Below are 16,048 nucleotides of genomic sequence, written 5' to 3'. Positions count from 1 at the left end.
GAGAGTTATACAAGAGGCCATCTTGACAGAAGCTTTAAGGATTGAAGTAATACTGTCCATTGGCTGGACTGAGTTGTGTCTAATGGTAAGAAGCAATTTATTTCCATTCAAGCCTGAGGAAAGTCCAACAGCAAAGTTGGCCTAGTGTTTCTACTTCGAGGAGGTAAGGCAGCCAAAACTCTCTGTCATCCCTGAGTGAAGTAACACACACAGCGCAGTCATCTTCAGACTTGGGAAGCTGAGCTGGACCACTGATCATGAGTAGCTGGCATTTTCTAAATGTGATTTTTTTTAGACTCAAGACCTAGCACTGAAGTTTGCACTTTACGCAACGACTCACATTCTCCGGGTGACTGATGTGTGAACCAGGTTGTTGACCGGTATGTACCTAAACCACGGCAACTGAAACCCAGCCAGCCAAACAAAGCAAAGGCTGCCTGTGGGTAGACTGTGGTGACCACGCTCCTGAGCAACTGGACTTTCATCCTTCTGAATTCTCCTATGGGATTCCCCAAGTACACAGCCCAACTATAACTGCCTCATATCAGGTTTCTTCCATCTTAGAGGTTCTGTAGAATGCTCATGACATTTCTTGTCAGTAGCATCAAATATGTGTCTCAACATCTGTTGAGACAGAAAGAAAAATCACCCCTGTGGAGAACCCCTGGGGCTGACAACCAGGTGCCTGCCAATATAACTAAACAAAAGGACAACTAGTGATGTGTTTATGCAGCAGCAAATACCCAGTCAACCAATCTGGAGGTAGCTTACTCAGGACAGGAAAAGGGCAGCAAGGGACCTCAGCCTTTTACTCAATCTTATTGCTGATTCTAATATACAAACGACCTTAATGTTTAAGGAAACATCTATAACCAAAATAAAGGAAGGCCAGCATTCTTCCCAGCATGTGCCAGCCCTTATGGTGTCACCTCCCACCTCTAGGGACTCCTCCTATTTGGTCTGAGTCCATTCTCCTAGGCTAGGAAGAGCTGGGGAAAGCACTGTGCTCTGTCATCACAACACTGTGGAGAGACTTGGACCTTCATGCCATAGATCAGTCCTGGGAATGAAGGCCTGTCCCAGTTCTCAGCATCTCCTTCCAACCCTCACATCCAGATTTAACACTCAAGTTCATCTTTCCCATTCTACCGCCAGCCAGCCTGAGCCTCCAGATGTCTCTTCTCTGACAATACACACCAAGCACTGACGTGCTCCGTGCCTGACGGTAAGTGCAAACATTTACTGAGAATTCTCCAGTGACCAACCTTCCTGGGCATAGCCTTCTGCTGGCCTAGTCATGAGTTTAATTATAATATTTTGAAACTAAAATAGTCAAAAGCATTGTCCAGCAATTCTCAGGATAGGAACCATCAACCTCATCCACCAAGGTGCTGTGTGAGGCCACATCGTTTAGGGGATCACAGAAGACAGTGAGGAGCCTGGCAGCACCTCCATTTGGGAGGTGTACACAGCCTCCTAAGAATGTCACGAGGCTGAACGATTAGGACTCTGAGGACTCAAGAAAAACAAAAAGCACAAGAGAAATTTTTCTAAAAACTGTAGGCTTTTTATTCAGTTAAGAGGTAGACAGATGAACATGGAAGGCTGTCCCATTGAATTTGCCCAAAGTTCACATTCCACTTCATTCACCCATCCCACACTGCCAGAAATCTCAGAAGAATAACCACAACCGCCAGGGGGCTTTGTCTCCCTGCTTCTTAGCAACATGTCCGTGAACTGTTTGCAAAGAGGTTACTACAAACTTATATTTCCACTGTGCCAAAGATTCTCGGCCCTCTAAGAAGTTGTCACACATCAACAGAACCTGCCACTAGTGACAGGGAGCAGAGTGCCGTGACTATTTCTATGAGAGACTATGAGGGAGGGAAGCTTCAGTTACATGTTGTTAAATCCCTGTGCATGTTGGGGAAGAAGCTGGTGAGGCCGACAAAGCAGTACATGCCATCAAATGGCTCTGCCTGGCTGTTTAAAAAGAACCCACCTAAGTTATCTCACAGACAACATTAAAACATACTGGAATTGAGGCCTGATACAAAAGTAGAGAAATATGTACAGGAATTCATAGCCCAGGAGAAAAGGGACCTTGGAATGAATCAATGGAAACCTGGCTATTTTACATAGCTAATTTTGAGATAAGTCATATTTAGCACAAAAGCAATTATAGTGTAAATTACACTTCCTTCCCACGGCTCCTTTAAGACCCTTGCCTGTCTTCAGCAACACTGTGAGCGTTCTCCTAGGAACAGGAATGTGTACAATGGTCCCAGACACTGACACAGCTTTCAACCCCAGCGTCACACTGGCAGGATGATGTACTTGAATACTGCCATGATAGCGGCACTGATAACCCCAGAGATGGGGACCGTGACAAACCAGGCCATAAAAATGTTTCGAAACAGTCGCCAGTCAACAGCCTTCTTTGATCGGAGCCAGCCAACAGACACAACAGAGCCCACCTAGGAGAGAAACAGACCAGACATTACTCAGCAAAAAGACACTTGGGACAGGGAACCCAGACAAGCGATGAACCCAGCAGTTTGTCTGGAAAAAAGACACAGTTGTTCTCACTGTCATCTAAACAGGATTGAACTTGTGATCCTCCTACTTCAGAATCCCAAGAGGTGAAATTACAGGCATGTGACACAAGCCAGAAGCTAACTTCTAACAAGCTAAAATTACCCATGGCAAGGTGAAGAAAAGCGATATAAATATTCAGCCATTAGATCTGTTGCTAAATGTGCTAAAATATGACAAAACTCCTTTTCCCTGCTTTGTGTAAGCTAAATTTCTGATTTCTCAACAATCACTCTAGAGGGCGGCTGGTATGTGACCCAACACCACCCCAGCAGAGAGAGTGACTTGGCAGGCCCTAGCCTGGACCAGATTCAGCTCTTCCAAGGAAGTCAGTTTGTTCTTTATCCAATAACTATGTTATACGTTCACCAAGCAACTTCCTAAAGTTCAATGTCTCAGCACGACAGGCCCAAGAGGCCCTGTCTATATGCTTTCACCAAGAGACTGCCCTTACAAATAAGCCTCACAAACTTGTTAAAACCAGTGTATTTACTACCACAAGTAGTAGGACCCCACCCCCACCCCCCACCCCCCAGATCCACCTGAACCATGGACATCCCCAAGCTACTGATCGGCTTCAAGGGCCCATGACGTCCCGACTCCACTTACTTTGCAATGTGTTGTGCTGATGGGAAGGCCAATGTTTGATGCGATGACCACAGTTAAGGCAGACGCCAGTTCAATACTGAAACCACTGTTGATACAAAGGGATGTTTGTCAACAATGGAGAGTCTTCTGAGAAACCAACACTAGCTAAAGCCATCAGTTCTAATCTCTCTTTGTTCTACTCAGTGACAAAGCCTGGTCATCTCCTCTAACCCCAAAAACCTACTTAAATTGAGCCAAGGTCCTAACATCTGAGGATTAAGTATTTCTGGAATGATTTATTTAAAAGCTGGAGTATGCCCAGTGACACATGCCTTTAATGCTAAGACTTGGAAAGCAGAGGCAGATGAATTCTGAGATCAGGGCCAGTTTGCTCTACATAGTGAATTCCAGGCCAGCCAAGACAGAGACCCTGTCTCAAAAAGCAAACAAAGATGTTGGAACTTTTATTCTGAATAAAGTATAAGGTCTTAGCTCCCAAATCAAAGCCATGTATATAATTATTTACTCCACTATATCTTTCTCAGAAAATTTAAATTACATGATCACTAGAGCTGAGCAGACTGACTGATTTACAAGTCAGACAGTAAGTGCAGCAGAAACGTTCAGATCAACTGAGAGAAGAACAGCAGCAGCTGCCATACACTCCTTTAGCTGGAGACCCGCGTGCTGCCCTCCACACAACTCCATCTCCTGAAAAGCTTGAGCTCTACCGAGGGCGGGATTCACTACTCACCTGGAGGGTGTGATTGGGGTCAGGTCCTTCCCCATGGTCTGGATAACTCTTCTTCCCCAAACCCACAGGCCCATGCAAATGCCAACACCACCATAAAGCAGAAGCCATATGGGTGTTGCCGCTTTTGTAGAGGCTTCTTGTTTATAAACAAGATACAAAGCAACCAGAGGGCCGATGGCATTGCTGGAAGAAAAAAGGGGGCACCGATGACTTTTTAGGCAGAACCACTTCTTGTCGAGACCCAATCTGTTAAGTGACTGACCACTGCACTTAGCAAACCATCCTACAGAAGCCAAACACAGCGGCTATGACAGAAGGCACATACATGTAACTGGTAGTCTCGTTCCTCTCACGTGTAGCTTAGAGCAAGTCTCAGGCTCCAATGAAGCTTTCTGGCCAGAGAAACAAGGCTAATAACCCCTTAAGTCTATTCTCAGGGCTGTCCGTGATCCTAAGTTTTTCATCACTGAAGTCCCAATTTACCAAAGTCTCATTCTCATCTGTTTATCTTGTCTAGAAATAAAGCTAAAAAACCACTCTTACAATCCAAGTGAACTTCCTGTTGCTTTATTACTACCACTTCATCCCGTCTAGATTACTCAGTGTCCCCCCAGAAGTAGAGCAGTACACACAGGAGGGTAAGACTGTCTAAAAATAGTAACACTAAGAGTCATGTGGACTAACCTGACGTCATTGCCACCATGGGCAAATGACCCAAAGCAGGCTGTAAGGATCTGCAGGAACTGGAAGAGAAGGGACACTTCAGGCTTATCCTGGTCATACCATTCTTCAAGAGAGCCACTGCTTCCTTTTCTGTCACCCAGGCCCATCTCAGCCTTCACACTCATGTCCATCTCAGACTCGGAGTGAAGGTCAGACACGGCATTGCAGTAACTGGTGTAACTGTCCATTCGAATCCGCTTCTTGGTATCTGCATTAGGCCATGTCAGCGTCTCCATTTCATCTCCCTTTTGTTCACCTTCTTTGGCACGGAATGAATCCAGGGGCATGCCACATATTGCCATAGTGTAGGAAGTGTAGCTGTTGTTGCGTCTCAAGGGCTTGTCCCCAGAATCTCCCATGCAGTCTCCCACCTTGGCCAGATGTAACTTATGGAGCAGCTCCTTGTACAAGCCAGAATCCTTGTGCACGGTGTGATACTGATAGTGGCCACTGGAGTTGATCTGGTTGCTGACAGTTTGACTGAACTGAACAAGGTTCCCATTAGGCAACTGCACTGCACCTAGCCGAGACCAAAAAGGTAACATTCAATGCAAAGTGCATCAGCCCAGAGTAGCAGCCTTTCCACCACCACGAGACACTGGAAACCCTGGAAAGTTAACTCACCATTGATGGTGCTGTCTATGCTGGTCTCCTCCTTCAGGTCCATGGGAAGCCGCTCTCGCTCCGGAGCCTCCTCCAGGTCACCAAGTTTGAATGACACCGTCCTCTCCTCCACCACAGCCCGGAGTGGCCCAGTGGCACACACTACCTCAGACACAGGATTCCTATGCTCAACGTCTCCAGGAGCCATCTTTGTTTCTTCATGGTCTTCTTTTAAGTTGCTCTTCTTTTCCATTAAGGGACTTTCAGACGGACTAGACTTTACTTCTCCTAAAACATAAAGAGGATTTGTGATTTGACGATACTATCTTGCTCCACATTCCTCTCTATCCACCCCTGAAACCCTTCTCAAAATAACAGGTATAAATTCTAGTTAAAATTCAAGCTAACATCGCTGCCCTCTTTATTATTTGAGGAATATATCTTCCCCTTGAGGAGGAGCAAGACAGCCCAGCCCTGCAGTAGCACACGGTCTGCTTGCAGAAATGGGGGCTGACAAACTGCTGTCAACTGCCAGGTATTAAGTATTTTAGGGTTCTGGTCCATTGCTGGCTTTTTCTTTTTATAATTACAAGTGTAAAACCATCTTCAGCTCTTGGTCATGAAATGGGGGCTCAAGCCCTGGGGTGGCAGCTGACTAAACAGTCAGCCTTCCTAAGGAATCTCCTAACTCTTAGGTCCTGAGTACAGACAACTGAGCTGCAACCGGCAGGCTTAAACACTTGCATACCCGGGAGCCAGGCAGTATTTCTGCCTAACGGCCAGCTCAGCAGTCACCTACTGGCTCAGACACCTCACACTAGCACAGCATTAAAGTGAGGTTTGTCTCTCCTTCCAGACTGAGACAAAAATGAGGTCAGAGTCCTGGAAGCTTCATTCCCACTGTGCGTGCCGCACAGCTGACGAGCACAGAGCTCTGGGCGGCTCCTCAGAACTGCAATGACGCAGCATTCTTCTAAAGCCACTGCAGTCTATGCATTCCTGTTCTGCTGTGTATCCACAAACCAACATTCCACACACTGAAAGGCAGAAGGGGACTCTGCTAAACTATCTTAACGACTGACTAAAACAGACACAAAGACTAGTACCAAATAAAACTTACTTGGTATTAAATTATACTGCAAAAACAGCCTTCAATGACTTAAGGTTACTTCTAAGAGTGTTTACTTCTTCATGTGTTGTTACAGCTCTAGCACAAGGATAGTGTGCAAAAGTGTGTCTGCATTACACAGTGTGTATGTGTATAGACACTGTCACACAGCCATCTGAGTATGCAAAGGTACCTGAGGCAAATGCTTCCTCTATCCTAAAATAGTCTGATAGGGAGAGAGGGGGAGAGAGGGGAACAGAGGAGTAGAGGGAGAGGGGAACGCTATTAAACTGTATTACTTACGTTCAATTTTTCTCTTCATCCTGGGACATACAAAGAACCAGACGATAAGGGCACAGAAAACTGCACATCCCACCGAGATGAGGATGGTACCCCACAGAGGAAGTTTGTCAAAGCCCAGCACTACGAGATAAAATGGTGCATCTTGAAAACCCCAGGGCAACAGCCCCCTGCAACAATGTGTAAACCCTCCTGAGGGGAAGGAGGGCTTCCCCAAGCCAGCCCGTCACCGTCACCCGTTTCAGCTGCTGCCATTCCAGAGTTTCATCAGGCTACTGGCTATGCAGACCATGGAGAAAACGTGAATGAACATCTTAAACCCACAGCAACCAAAGCCACTGAAACACTTGCTGGACTCATGTGCTAACTTTCTTCAAGAATCGCTACAGTAAGGACCTATAACTATAAAACCAATCACAGCATCCTTTTCTGCACTCAGCTCCTCATCCTAACTGCCCCACATTACATTTACATATGACTTATTTTAATAAAGGGAGTGTCTCAAGTCAGTGTCACGCAGACACCACACACTGTAAAGGAAAGTTACTACACTGACTGTACCAGGCAGCTCTTGGGGGAACTGCATCTCTCCACAAAAGCATCATCAAGCTAACAGAAAATAGGGTTATTAACTACGGGAAGACACTTGCTTAAATGTTGCCTTTCACACAGGACAAGTTTAGTGGTAGTTCAGTAACAAGGCAGAGAGACCTGTCCTCCAGTTCTTTCCCCTTGGCTCAATGACCTCAGGATCAGCAGTACTGGCAAGTGTCAGCTTGCACACAGGCAACAGGGACTGCTGGCGTATCCTAGAGTGGAGACCATTCACAGCACTGAATCCCAGGCCACTGTCTGAATGTCCCTTCCCCCAGCAAAGTCACTTGTGCTTGTCTCACTTGATTTTGCTTACTGCATAGTAAGTCACTTATAAAATGGGAACATTACTGTACTGTCAAAACTATTTATGTCGGGACCGCAGCTCAGCCTAGCTTGCACAAAGCCTTAGATTCAATCCCTAGCACCGTAAAAGAGACAGAATATACTAAGAAGTAGCCTTTAAGAATCAATCAGACATAAGCTGAAATCCTTCAGTCCTGAAGTTCTTTCTATCTGCCGGTCTTTTCATTTTAAGTTCTGCTTTCAACTGTGACTAGGCAGTTATGTCCACAAAGTAAAATATCCATGAGGTCTAATTAGTGTTTATCAGTTTAAGTTTGTCTACATTCCAAGTCAAAAGGGGGAACGAAAGGACTGGGTTTTCTTAGAAACAATCTTATAGGGCAAAAAAAAAAAAAAAAAAAAAAGAAGCAAGGCCCCCCCTCCCCCACACCAAGGCTGGTCCCATCCTGTGTTTCTTTAATGACATTTCAAGAACGACAATGTGAGAAATACCCTGCTGTTTTGTTTTGTTCGGTGACTTACTACATCATTTCAGTGGTAATAATACACAGGTCACAATCCATGAACCAGAGGCGGGACCTACTTGGCGGTCACAAGCATGAAAATCCTTTAAGAATTGAGGATGAGAGCACACATAACATAAGGACAATCACTTTGCTACTTCAGTCCTGTTTACACAGACACAGTGTGCCCTGGGCAGCAGTCAGAGGAATGAGTGTAGGGACGCCTCGGGTCCTGCGTAGTTAAGACCCAGCAAGTCACATGAGCCCAGATGCCACAACCGTGCTGCTCTGCCTCACGAGCTCCAATCTATCCATCTCTCAGTAGACAACTGAATCCTTGCCTTCCCTTAGTCCCCATATGAAAGCAATCAACACCAGAGCCTTTATATTCCTCTCAAGTGCTTTCTCCTAGCTGCGGACATTCTTCTTCCAAGTGTAATTAATTAGACCAGGAGTTACACATCCCAACTCTTCTCGTTCAAGTCAGTTTAGGGGGGCAAACTGAGAACTTTAGAAAACGAAATGGCTCCAACTGGGAGAGAAAAATGACATCTAACAAGCGGCTCTAAGTGGCTGATTACTGAAGAGCAGATTTAACTAATGACTCTTCAGTAGTTGAGGCCAGCATCATTTCCAGCATTGTTAGCATAGACACAAGAAAGGGAGGGAGAAGGTCATATTATCAGTGGATCCTGTGAAGACTAAGGAGGAAAGGTCTGGAGTGATTTAGAATGTGAGCAGGTCTCTCTGGTTGAAAACCTATCTAGGTTAACTCAGCATACACTAGCCTGCAGCCTTCTGAAATGGATGCAGGCCAGCCACCTTCTAGGAGATTTCAGCCCTGTAAAGCAAAAAGGGGTAAATTGGGCATTTAATGAAAGTTTTGTAAATAACCTAAAATTCACATTTAAGCATCTTGATTTGTACTTACACGGTGCTCCAGTATACATAATGGAAAAGAGGTTGATTCCGATTGTGCAGGCATAAAAAATTGGTAAAGCTCGTAAGCCATTAGGAACCGGATCTGCCTGTAAGACATGAAGATCAGTACCTTAAAAGTTGTAAATGTAGATCTCTTTCAGAGCACCCTGTGGCAAGACAAACTAGGAGTCATGGTGCTAGCAACAGCCTCCCACCATAATTTCTACAAAGCCAACTGGACTCTGTCCTACATTTGCTACCTAAGGAAGCTAATGCCACCTACCATCATAGGCAACAGTTTCTCCCTATTCTTAGTAACAAGGATATAACTAATATCACAAATAACCAGTTTCTCTGAGTTACCCAAAGTCCATCTGTAAACCTGAGCACAGGCCCCCCAGGGTCTACTATACTGGAGAAAAACAGACTAAGGTAAAATGCTTATTTCCTGATGTCCTGCCGCCTTAAATTTAAAAATCTGCAGACTATACACAACCATCTTATCTATATATCCGATCAATGTGACAGAAGGCTTTACCAAAGTGCAAAGTTAAATCAACTGTGAACCTCGCCATCGATCCACTCAGTCTAGTGCCCGTCAAGAACTTTTTAGGGCACTGAAATAGAGCAGGGGCCATACTAAGTCCCCGTTGTCATAGAACTGAGTAATTTTCTACTACACAATAATAGACTGGGCTGACAAATGCCTTAAAAGGAAAAACAAAAACAGGCAAGAGGATGTTGATGGGGAGGGACATTTTAATAAAATGTGGGAACGAAATCAGTTGAGCTGACATATGTCTCAGGGTATGGAAAGTTTAAGCCACCTGTCCACTGGGGGGGGGGGGAATGGACAGAGGCATAGCAAGTACAAAGACCCCCAAGGCAAAGCTGTGAAATGTTTAAGAATCACCAATGGTGGGCCGGGTGTGGTCGTTCACGCCTTTAATCCCAGCACTCGGGAGGCAGAGGCAGGTGGATTTCTGAATTCAAGGCCAGCCTGGTCTACAAAGTGAGTTCCAGGACAGCAGGGCTATACAGAGAAACCCTATCTTGAAAACAAAACAAAACAAAAATCCATTAATTTTAAGTTTTACTCATTGTTTAGGAGGATGCTAACAGTAAGACATCAGATCAAAAGCAACCTGACTCACCCTGAAAAACTAAACAGATGCAGGTTACACCTAAAGGCAGACAAGAGCCTGAGGTACACAAGCTAATCCAAGGCTTCAAGAATATTCTGTAGGCACTAGGTAGGGACTCTTTCATCAATTTTCAAATGCTATTTATATTTAGTAATTAAACCATCAGGTAAAAAGCACTCTACACTCATTTCCCCCGCTTGGGGCCTAAAATTCAATATTCCCTGAAGTAGTAGCATGGTCGGGGACACCGTGGACACAGTGTTATACACCTGTGGTCGGGGACACCGTGGACATGGTGTTATACACCTGTAATACCAGTGTTGGCTGAAGCAGAAGACCACCGGAGTCAAAGGTCAACCTAGGCTACAAAGACTTAGTCACAAGATATATTTGAAATCAGAGTACATAGCTTGGGATAGGTAGGGAATGACTAGCCTTAATACACGATGATAAAGACTTAGTGGTTTAAAACCAAAACAAACCACATCATAACTTCGTAAGAGTCAAGGAAAATGGTAAAATAGGAAAGGTCTCTCCCTTCCAGCCTCCTCCCAGGTCTTCATAGCTAGGCTAGGGATTTTATTAAATGCTTTTCTCATCATGTAAACTCTTTATCTTTTATATATAGTGATAAAGATGAAAACCAAATATGCACTAGGTCTTTCTGTCAAGTCAACAGACTTGCAGGAACTATTCTGGGCTCAATATAGGAAGGAATGAGACAAAGAAGTTAAAGCTTTAGTTAGAAAGGATGTGAACCTCTCACTCAGTTACATGGAGACAGGAAAGGATCCCTCATCTGTTACTGAGGGATTAGTGAGCAAGTGAGAGACAGAGGGGAAGAGCCTCCAAGTCAGCACTGTATTAAATATCATCCATGACTCTTGACCATGCCTGTCCCACCCATACTCTTTAAGCTGGGAGTGGGAGCACACATCAGTAATTCAAGAACTTGGGATGTGAATGCAGGAGGATCAGAAGTTCAAGGCCAGCCTGGGCTACTTGAGACTGTACAGAATAATTATTAAACATACACAACTTGATATTCCAATAACACAGTGAGAGTAAAGATACTTGGCATATGTCAATCAGAGGTTCTGGGCACTGAGAACCCCCCTTTGCATCTCTGTTCCCCCTTGCAGGAATGACCACTAAACAGTTTGCAGAGGCTCTCCAGAATCAGAATGATCGATTTCCCAATAATCAAAGGGGTCAGAATAAACCTTTAAAAACCATGAAACCAAATAGCATCCTATTAGTTATTCTGGTTTTCTGGTATGTCAAGAGATGCACAGCTCTAACAGCAACACTAAAAACTATGATTCCTGAATCCTGGAGAATCAGATTACCCTATGCTACAGATAAGGGGGGGGGGAGGGTCAGGGGAACTCATAGCATACCTGCTTGCTAGATGAAAGAATACCATATCTAGAGGTTGCACATCAATGAACTATTTACTCAGTCACACTGTGCCAAGCTAGAGATATTTATAATGCTCCACACGTGAAACACATTCTGCCAGACACCTAATGGTAAGTATAGGATCAGGAAGGAGTCAGGGAAGGACTTCTATTGAGAGAAGTCATTCCCCAGAGACTCCGAGAACTAGATCAAGAAGCAGGGAGTCTAAACACACACCTTCCATTAAGATAAGGTACCTATCTCCCCTCACTCAGATTTCTGCTGTTTAGGGGAATTTTAAAAGAGCTTAACAAAGGACTGTTAAGAGCCACTCACCCTAGAAAATAGGACAACTCTGTCTCCTGAGAAAAATTCATTTATTCTTACTGTAATTCAGCCCAGAGTCAACAAAATCCCTTGTTGTCGACTTTTTTTTTTTTTGTGTGGAGCCAGGCTCAGTCTCCATGATAAAAGAAATTGCACTAAGTCTCTCAAAAGGGGTTTTCAAGTAGTCAGGAAACTCAATGGCTTCCTGTTTTTTTAAAGCAAAAAGAAAACAAAACAACCCCCCCCCCAACAACTCATCCCTACTCTTCTTACTGAGAAAGTGGAGTCCCTACAAGTAGAAAGCCTCCTCTAGAAACTTCTATGTACTTGACAATCAACATGGGAGAGGAATTTAAAAAGGATTCTGTGACCTGTTGAACTAAAAGGTTACAATTCCACTTGTCCTGAATGTAGTGACCTAGACAGACAGAGCCACCTTAAACAATGTTCTTAGTTTTCACTCCCAGTCTCTTTATTTCTTGGCAGACCATAGAACTACTCAAGTTTTTCCTTCCTGAATGCCCTCTGGGGCATTAAAAACTTGCTTCTTTCACAGAACTCCACAACATACAGGAGGTATACAGAACAAAGAACTTTTTAGCTTTTCAAAGCCACATACTTACATACCAGTCACATCTGAGAAGAATACCAGTGAGTTTGAACAAGACTGAATGTGACTCATGAAAGGTCGCAAGTAGAAAGGTTACCTTACGGAGGATGAACGCACGAACAAGGAAGAATAAAATTCCAGACATAATACCAGAAAGCAGCGGAGAGACGAACCACGACATCACTGGAATAGAATACAAAATGAAGTGTCAGGTCTGGAAAGTACGTTTTTGTTAACAAGACCCCGAAATGGTAGGTGCTCCATTTCTGATACTCTTCAACTTGCCCCTCCACTTCACTCCCACTCCACGACACACAGCAGCACACAACGAAAATAAAACCATTTAAAATTCAACATACCAATTTTTATCAGTTCAGACCACTTGACACCCTTCTGCCCATTTGCCACAAGGGAGAAACCAATGGTTGCACCGACAATACAATGGGTCCCAGAAATCGGAAGCTTCAAAAACGAAGCCACGAGCTGCCACACAGCAGAACCTGAAACAGAATTAATCAGATTTTGTCAGGTAGATGGCAAAACTGTTACATAAGCAGTGCGTCCTTGCGGAGAGAAGGTTCAAGACTGGAGCGAACATAAGGTATAACTACAACTTACCAAACATAGCACTGACGGAGCCAGCCATGAGCAGATCTTGAGTTTCGTTGTACAGCTCCACATCTATCAAGCCGTTCCGGATGGTTTCGCTCACTTTGGCCCCCAGCAAGGCGGAGCCCACAGTTTCGAAGATGCTAGCTAAGATGCAGGCTTGCTTCAGGGTCACTACACCTGAGCCTACAGCTGTACCGAACGAATTTGCTACATCATTGGCTCCCACGGAGAATGCCAAGACAAATGCAATGATGAAGCCCAGGATGAGCATCCATAGATTGTCATACTTCGGTGGAGCGGAAGCAGTAACAGCAGCTAGGGTACTAGTAATCGTTGCCACAGTAGATTCCATTCTCTAGTGTAGTGGTTCTTTAAATAATAAGAGAATTACTAAGCGGCTTTTGAGATGTGTAAACGGAATGAGGTATCAAAATGCTATAATAAATAGTATATATTATATAAAATTAAATACTGTAAACTACGGCACGGAAACCGAGCTGGGGAGTTACTGCTATACGCTGCTGCGTCTGGGCGTCTGTTGTCTGGGGTTTCTTTGGCTCTGGAGGGCTAAAAGCACGGAGCAGAATTCCATGGCGGATTAGAGAAAGGACGCAAGTTCATCCTGGGGGGACGAAGTGGAAGAAAATAACAATAGCGGCGCATCTCTGGGAAGAGGGCAGCCTGGGACTCCGCATAGTCCCCCCCCCCCCCGCCCGTCACTTATGTCTTCAGTCCCCCAAACGCTGTGCAAGGTGGGGCACAGGGCGATCTCTGTGCTCCCCCACCCCCCACCCCGTCCCGCCCCGCCCCGCCCCACGAGTTCTGTTCAGTCTCCGGCCGCTTGCCCGCGCGCGCCCTCCGTGGATGATCGGAAAAAAGACCATTCCCGCGCGCGCCTGCCGAGGACCGCCGAAAAGGCCCGCGGAAGGGCGCGGCGTGCGTGGGGAGGCGGGAGGAGGACAGCAGCGTAGCGGGGTCCTGCAGCCTGCATCCCACCCCCGCCAGCCAGCTCCCCACACCCGAGCCCACTCCAGAGAAGAAAGGACCTTTGCACCACCGGTGCCGCGCCGCCACTCACCAAAGGAAACTGAGGGCCGAACAGAGAGACCAGAAGAACGAGACTGAGGCAGGCTCGAGCCACGGTCGCACAACCCAGGACGGCAACACCGGGCACAGCACGGAGGGACTCTCTACCCACTCGTGAAGCAGCCGCGGGCGCCTCAGCAGGCGAGAGGTGAAAACACGCAACGCGCGCCGGCGGCCATCATATAGAGAGCATGCCGCCGGCTCCTATTTATAGCCGGTTCTGCGCCCCACGTGACCTGCCGAGCCTCGCGCCCGCCCGAGGTCCCGCCTCCGATGTGACGCAACCACAGGCTGGTCGGGCGCGCCTAGCCGGGTGAGCTGGGCAGCGGCGCTGATTGGCCTGGACGTCCCCGGGGCCCCGCCCCCAACGAGGAGCTGGTCCACGTGGGACTGGCTGGCCGCCTCCCTGCAGCCTCGCCCGGGTTATCCTGTCTGCGCTGGCCACGCCGGGTGGCTGCGGGCGGGGACTGTGGGGGAGTCTCGCCCAGACACGCGGGGACTGAGGCCGCCACCAAGGTCGTTCCGAGTTTCTCCCACGCGGGCCCGGGTCAGCTCGGTGGCGACGCGGAAGAGCGGGTGTGCTGAGACTTGCCCTTGGCCGGACCCGATCTGTACCTCGCCCGGAGAGGGTGGAGGGATCTCACGTGGCCACCTCGCTCCCGCAGTCACGCACTTGTGTGAAAACGGAAAGATTCGGGAGTCACGAGGATAGGCTTGCGTTCCCAGCTGTGGCACTGCGCTGAGGGAGAGCCATGGGTCATTAGTTTCCCGGCGCCGGACCTCCGTTTTAGGAGCCCCGGCTATGGCGCAGCGGGGAGGATGTTACTTTGGATTCGAATTCTTAACTCATATTTGCTGCAGTGTGTCACCTTGAACAAACCCTAGGTCTCCTCAAGCCGAGTGCTCTGGAACGAGAAATAATAGCAGAGTGAGAGAGACTGGAGGACGGGTTGGAATTGTGTGTAAAGCACAACAAAGATGCATTTCCTGTCAGCTCATCGGGGCTAGTGGCGACAGGCAGTACTAATTCAGGTATTCTGGTTACAAGTTCTTACCCAGTAAGGAGAATCATATTAGCTAAGATATAAGCATGTGACTGGAACTCAATAGATGTTCAGGAAATGAACCTTCATTTCCTCGTTACTTTTTTTTTTGAATGTGCCTGTTTTAGAATATAGGAAAAGGTTACAGAGGATGTCCTCATCCTGAAAGTTTTCCCATCCCCTTTTGAAATAAAGATTGCTTCCTGGTCCCCTACATGGTATAAGGTTGTAGTTCTGACAATGGATTAGTTCGTTTTATTGCCTAAGCTCAGAACTAACTAGTCACCACTCCTTGGGAGATTTAAGTTATGTGGGTTATAAAGAAACTTAAGAATTCCAGCCAGAAATACCCGGTTTAGAACGCTCTAAAACGCTCTCTGCTCTCCAAAGGTAGGGCAACGAATAGCAGAAACAAACATGTTGTAAATTATAACTTCACAGGAGTGTCCTGTGACCTATAATTTGGTAGACTCAGAATCTCGTATAGGTTATACAGGTCTATTGACCTCAAGGTCATGGCTGGAAAACAACCTTCATGTTCCAGGACACTGACCCCAGTGTGTAATTCTGGCATCTTCAAATGCAACACTCTTTGCCCTTACTTCTTTCCAAGGTCATAAAACATTGAATAAAAGGACTGGTTTGTTAAAAGGTTGTTAGTGTCCTGCCAATTAAAACAATTTTTGAAGTAATTATTTGTGAGGAAATTGCTCATGACTTTGCCCACTGTTTGGATGTGCTTTGCTTCAGTCTGTTGATGACCATGCTTTTGCCTCTTGAAATTGAGACAACCAAGGTGAGCAGCCATGGTGAATAAGGCCCATCCAGG

General features: G+C 46.2%; 1 protein-coding gene across 4 annotated transcripts; it reads right to left on the bottom strand.

Annotated features, from left to right (window-relative positions):
- Nucleotides 1-1,545: 1,545 nt before the first annotated feature.
- Slc20a1 (solute carrier family 20, member 1) lies at nt 1,546-14,388 on the bottom strand. Of its 4 annotated transcripts, none has more exons than NM_015747.2 (11): nt 14,169-14,388; nt 13,097-13,712; nt 12,838-12,978; nt 12,576-12,661; nt 9,006-9,102; nt 6,675-6,794; nt 5,285-5,551; nt 4,622-5,180; nt 3,938-4,120; nt 3,205-3,289; nt 1,546-2,477 (listed from the first exon to the last, which is right to left on the bottom strand). In NM_015747.2, the coding sequence occupies exons 2-11, from the start codon at nt 13,440-13,442 to the stop codon at nt 2,316-2,318; spliced, it is 2,046 nt and encodes a 681-aa protein (NP_056562.1). In that variant the 5' UTR covers nt 13,443-13,712; nt 14,169-14,388; the 3' UTR covers nt 1,546-2,315. The 4 variants fall into 4 exon arrangements, with proteins under 4 accessions (NP_056562.1, NP_001342181.1, XP_011237701.1 ...); XM_011239399.3 differs by lacking the exon at nt 14,169-14,388 and adding an exon at nt 8,857-8,915 and having other exon boundaries at nt 1,552-2,477; NM_001355252.1 differs by lacking the exons at nt 6,675-6,794; nt 9,006-9,102; nt 12,576-12,661; ... (1 more) ...; nt 13,097-13,712; nt 14,169-14,388 and adding an exon at nt 6,012-6,065.
- Nucleotides 14,389-16,048: the final 1,660 nt, after the last annotated feature.

This window comes from Mus musculus, chromosome 2 (genome assembly GCF_000001635.26).
Source record: "Mus musculus strain C57BL/6J chromosome 2, GRCm38.p6 C57BL/6J".
Lineage (NCBI taxonomy): Eukaryota > Metazoa > Chordata > Mammalia > Rodentia > Muridae > Mus > Mus musculus.
Note: the sequence above shows the minus strand (reverse complement) of the source record. Positions and strands in the feature narration are given on the sequence as shown.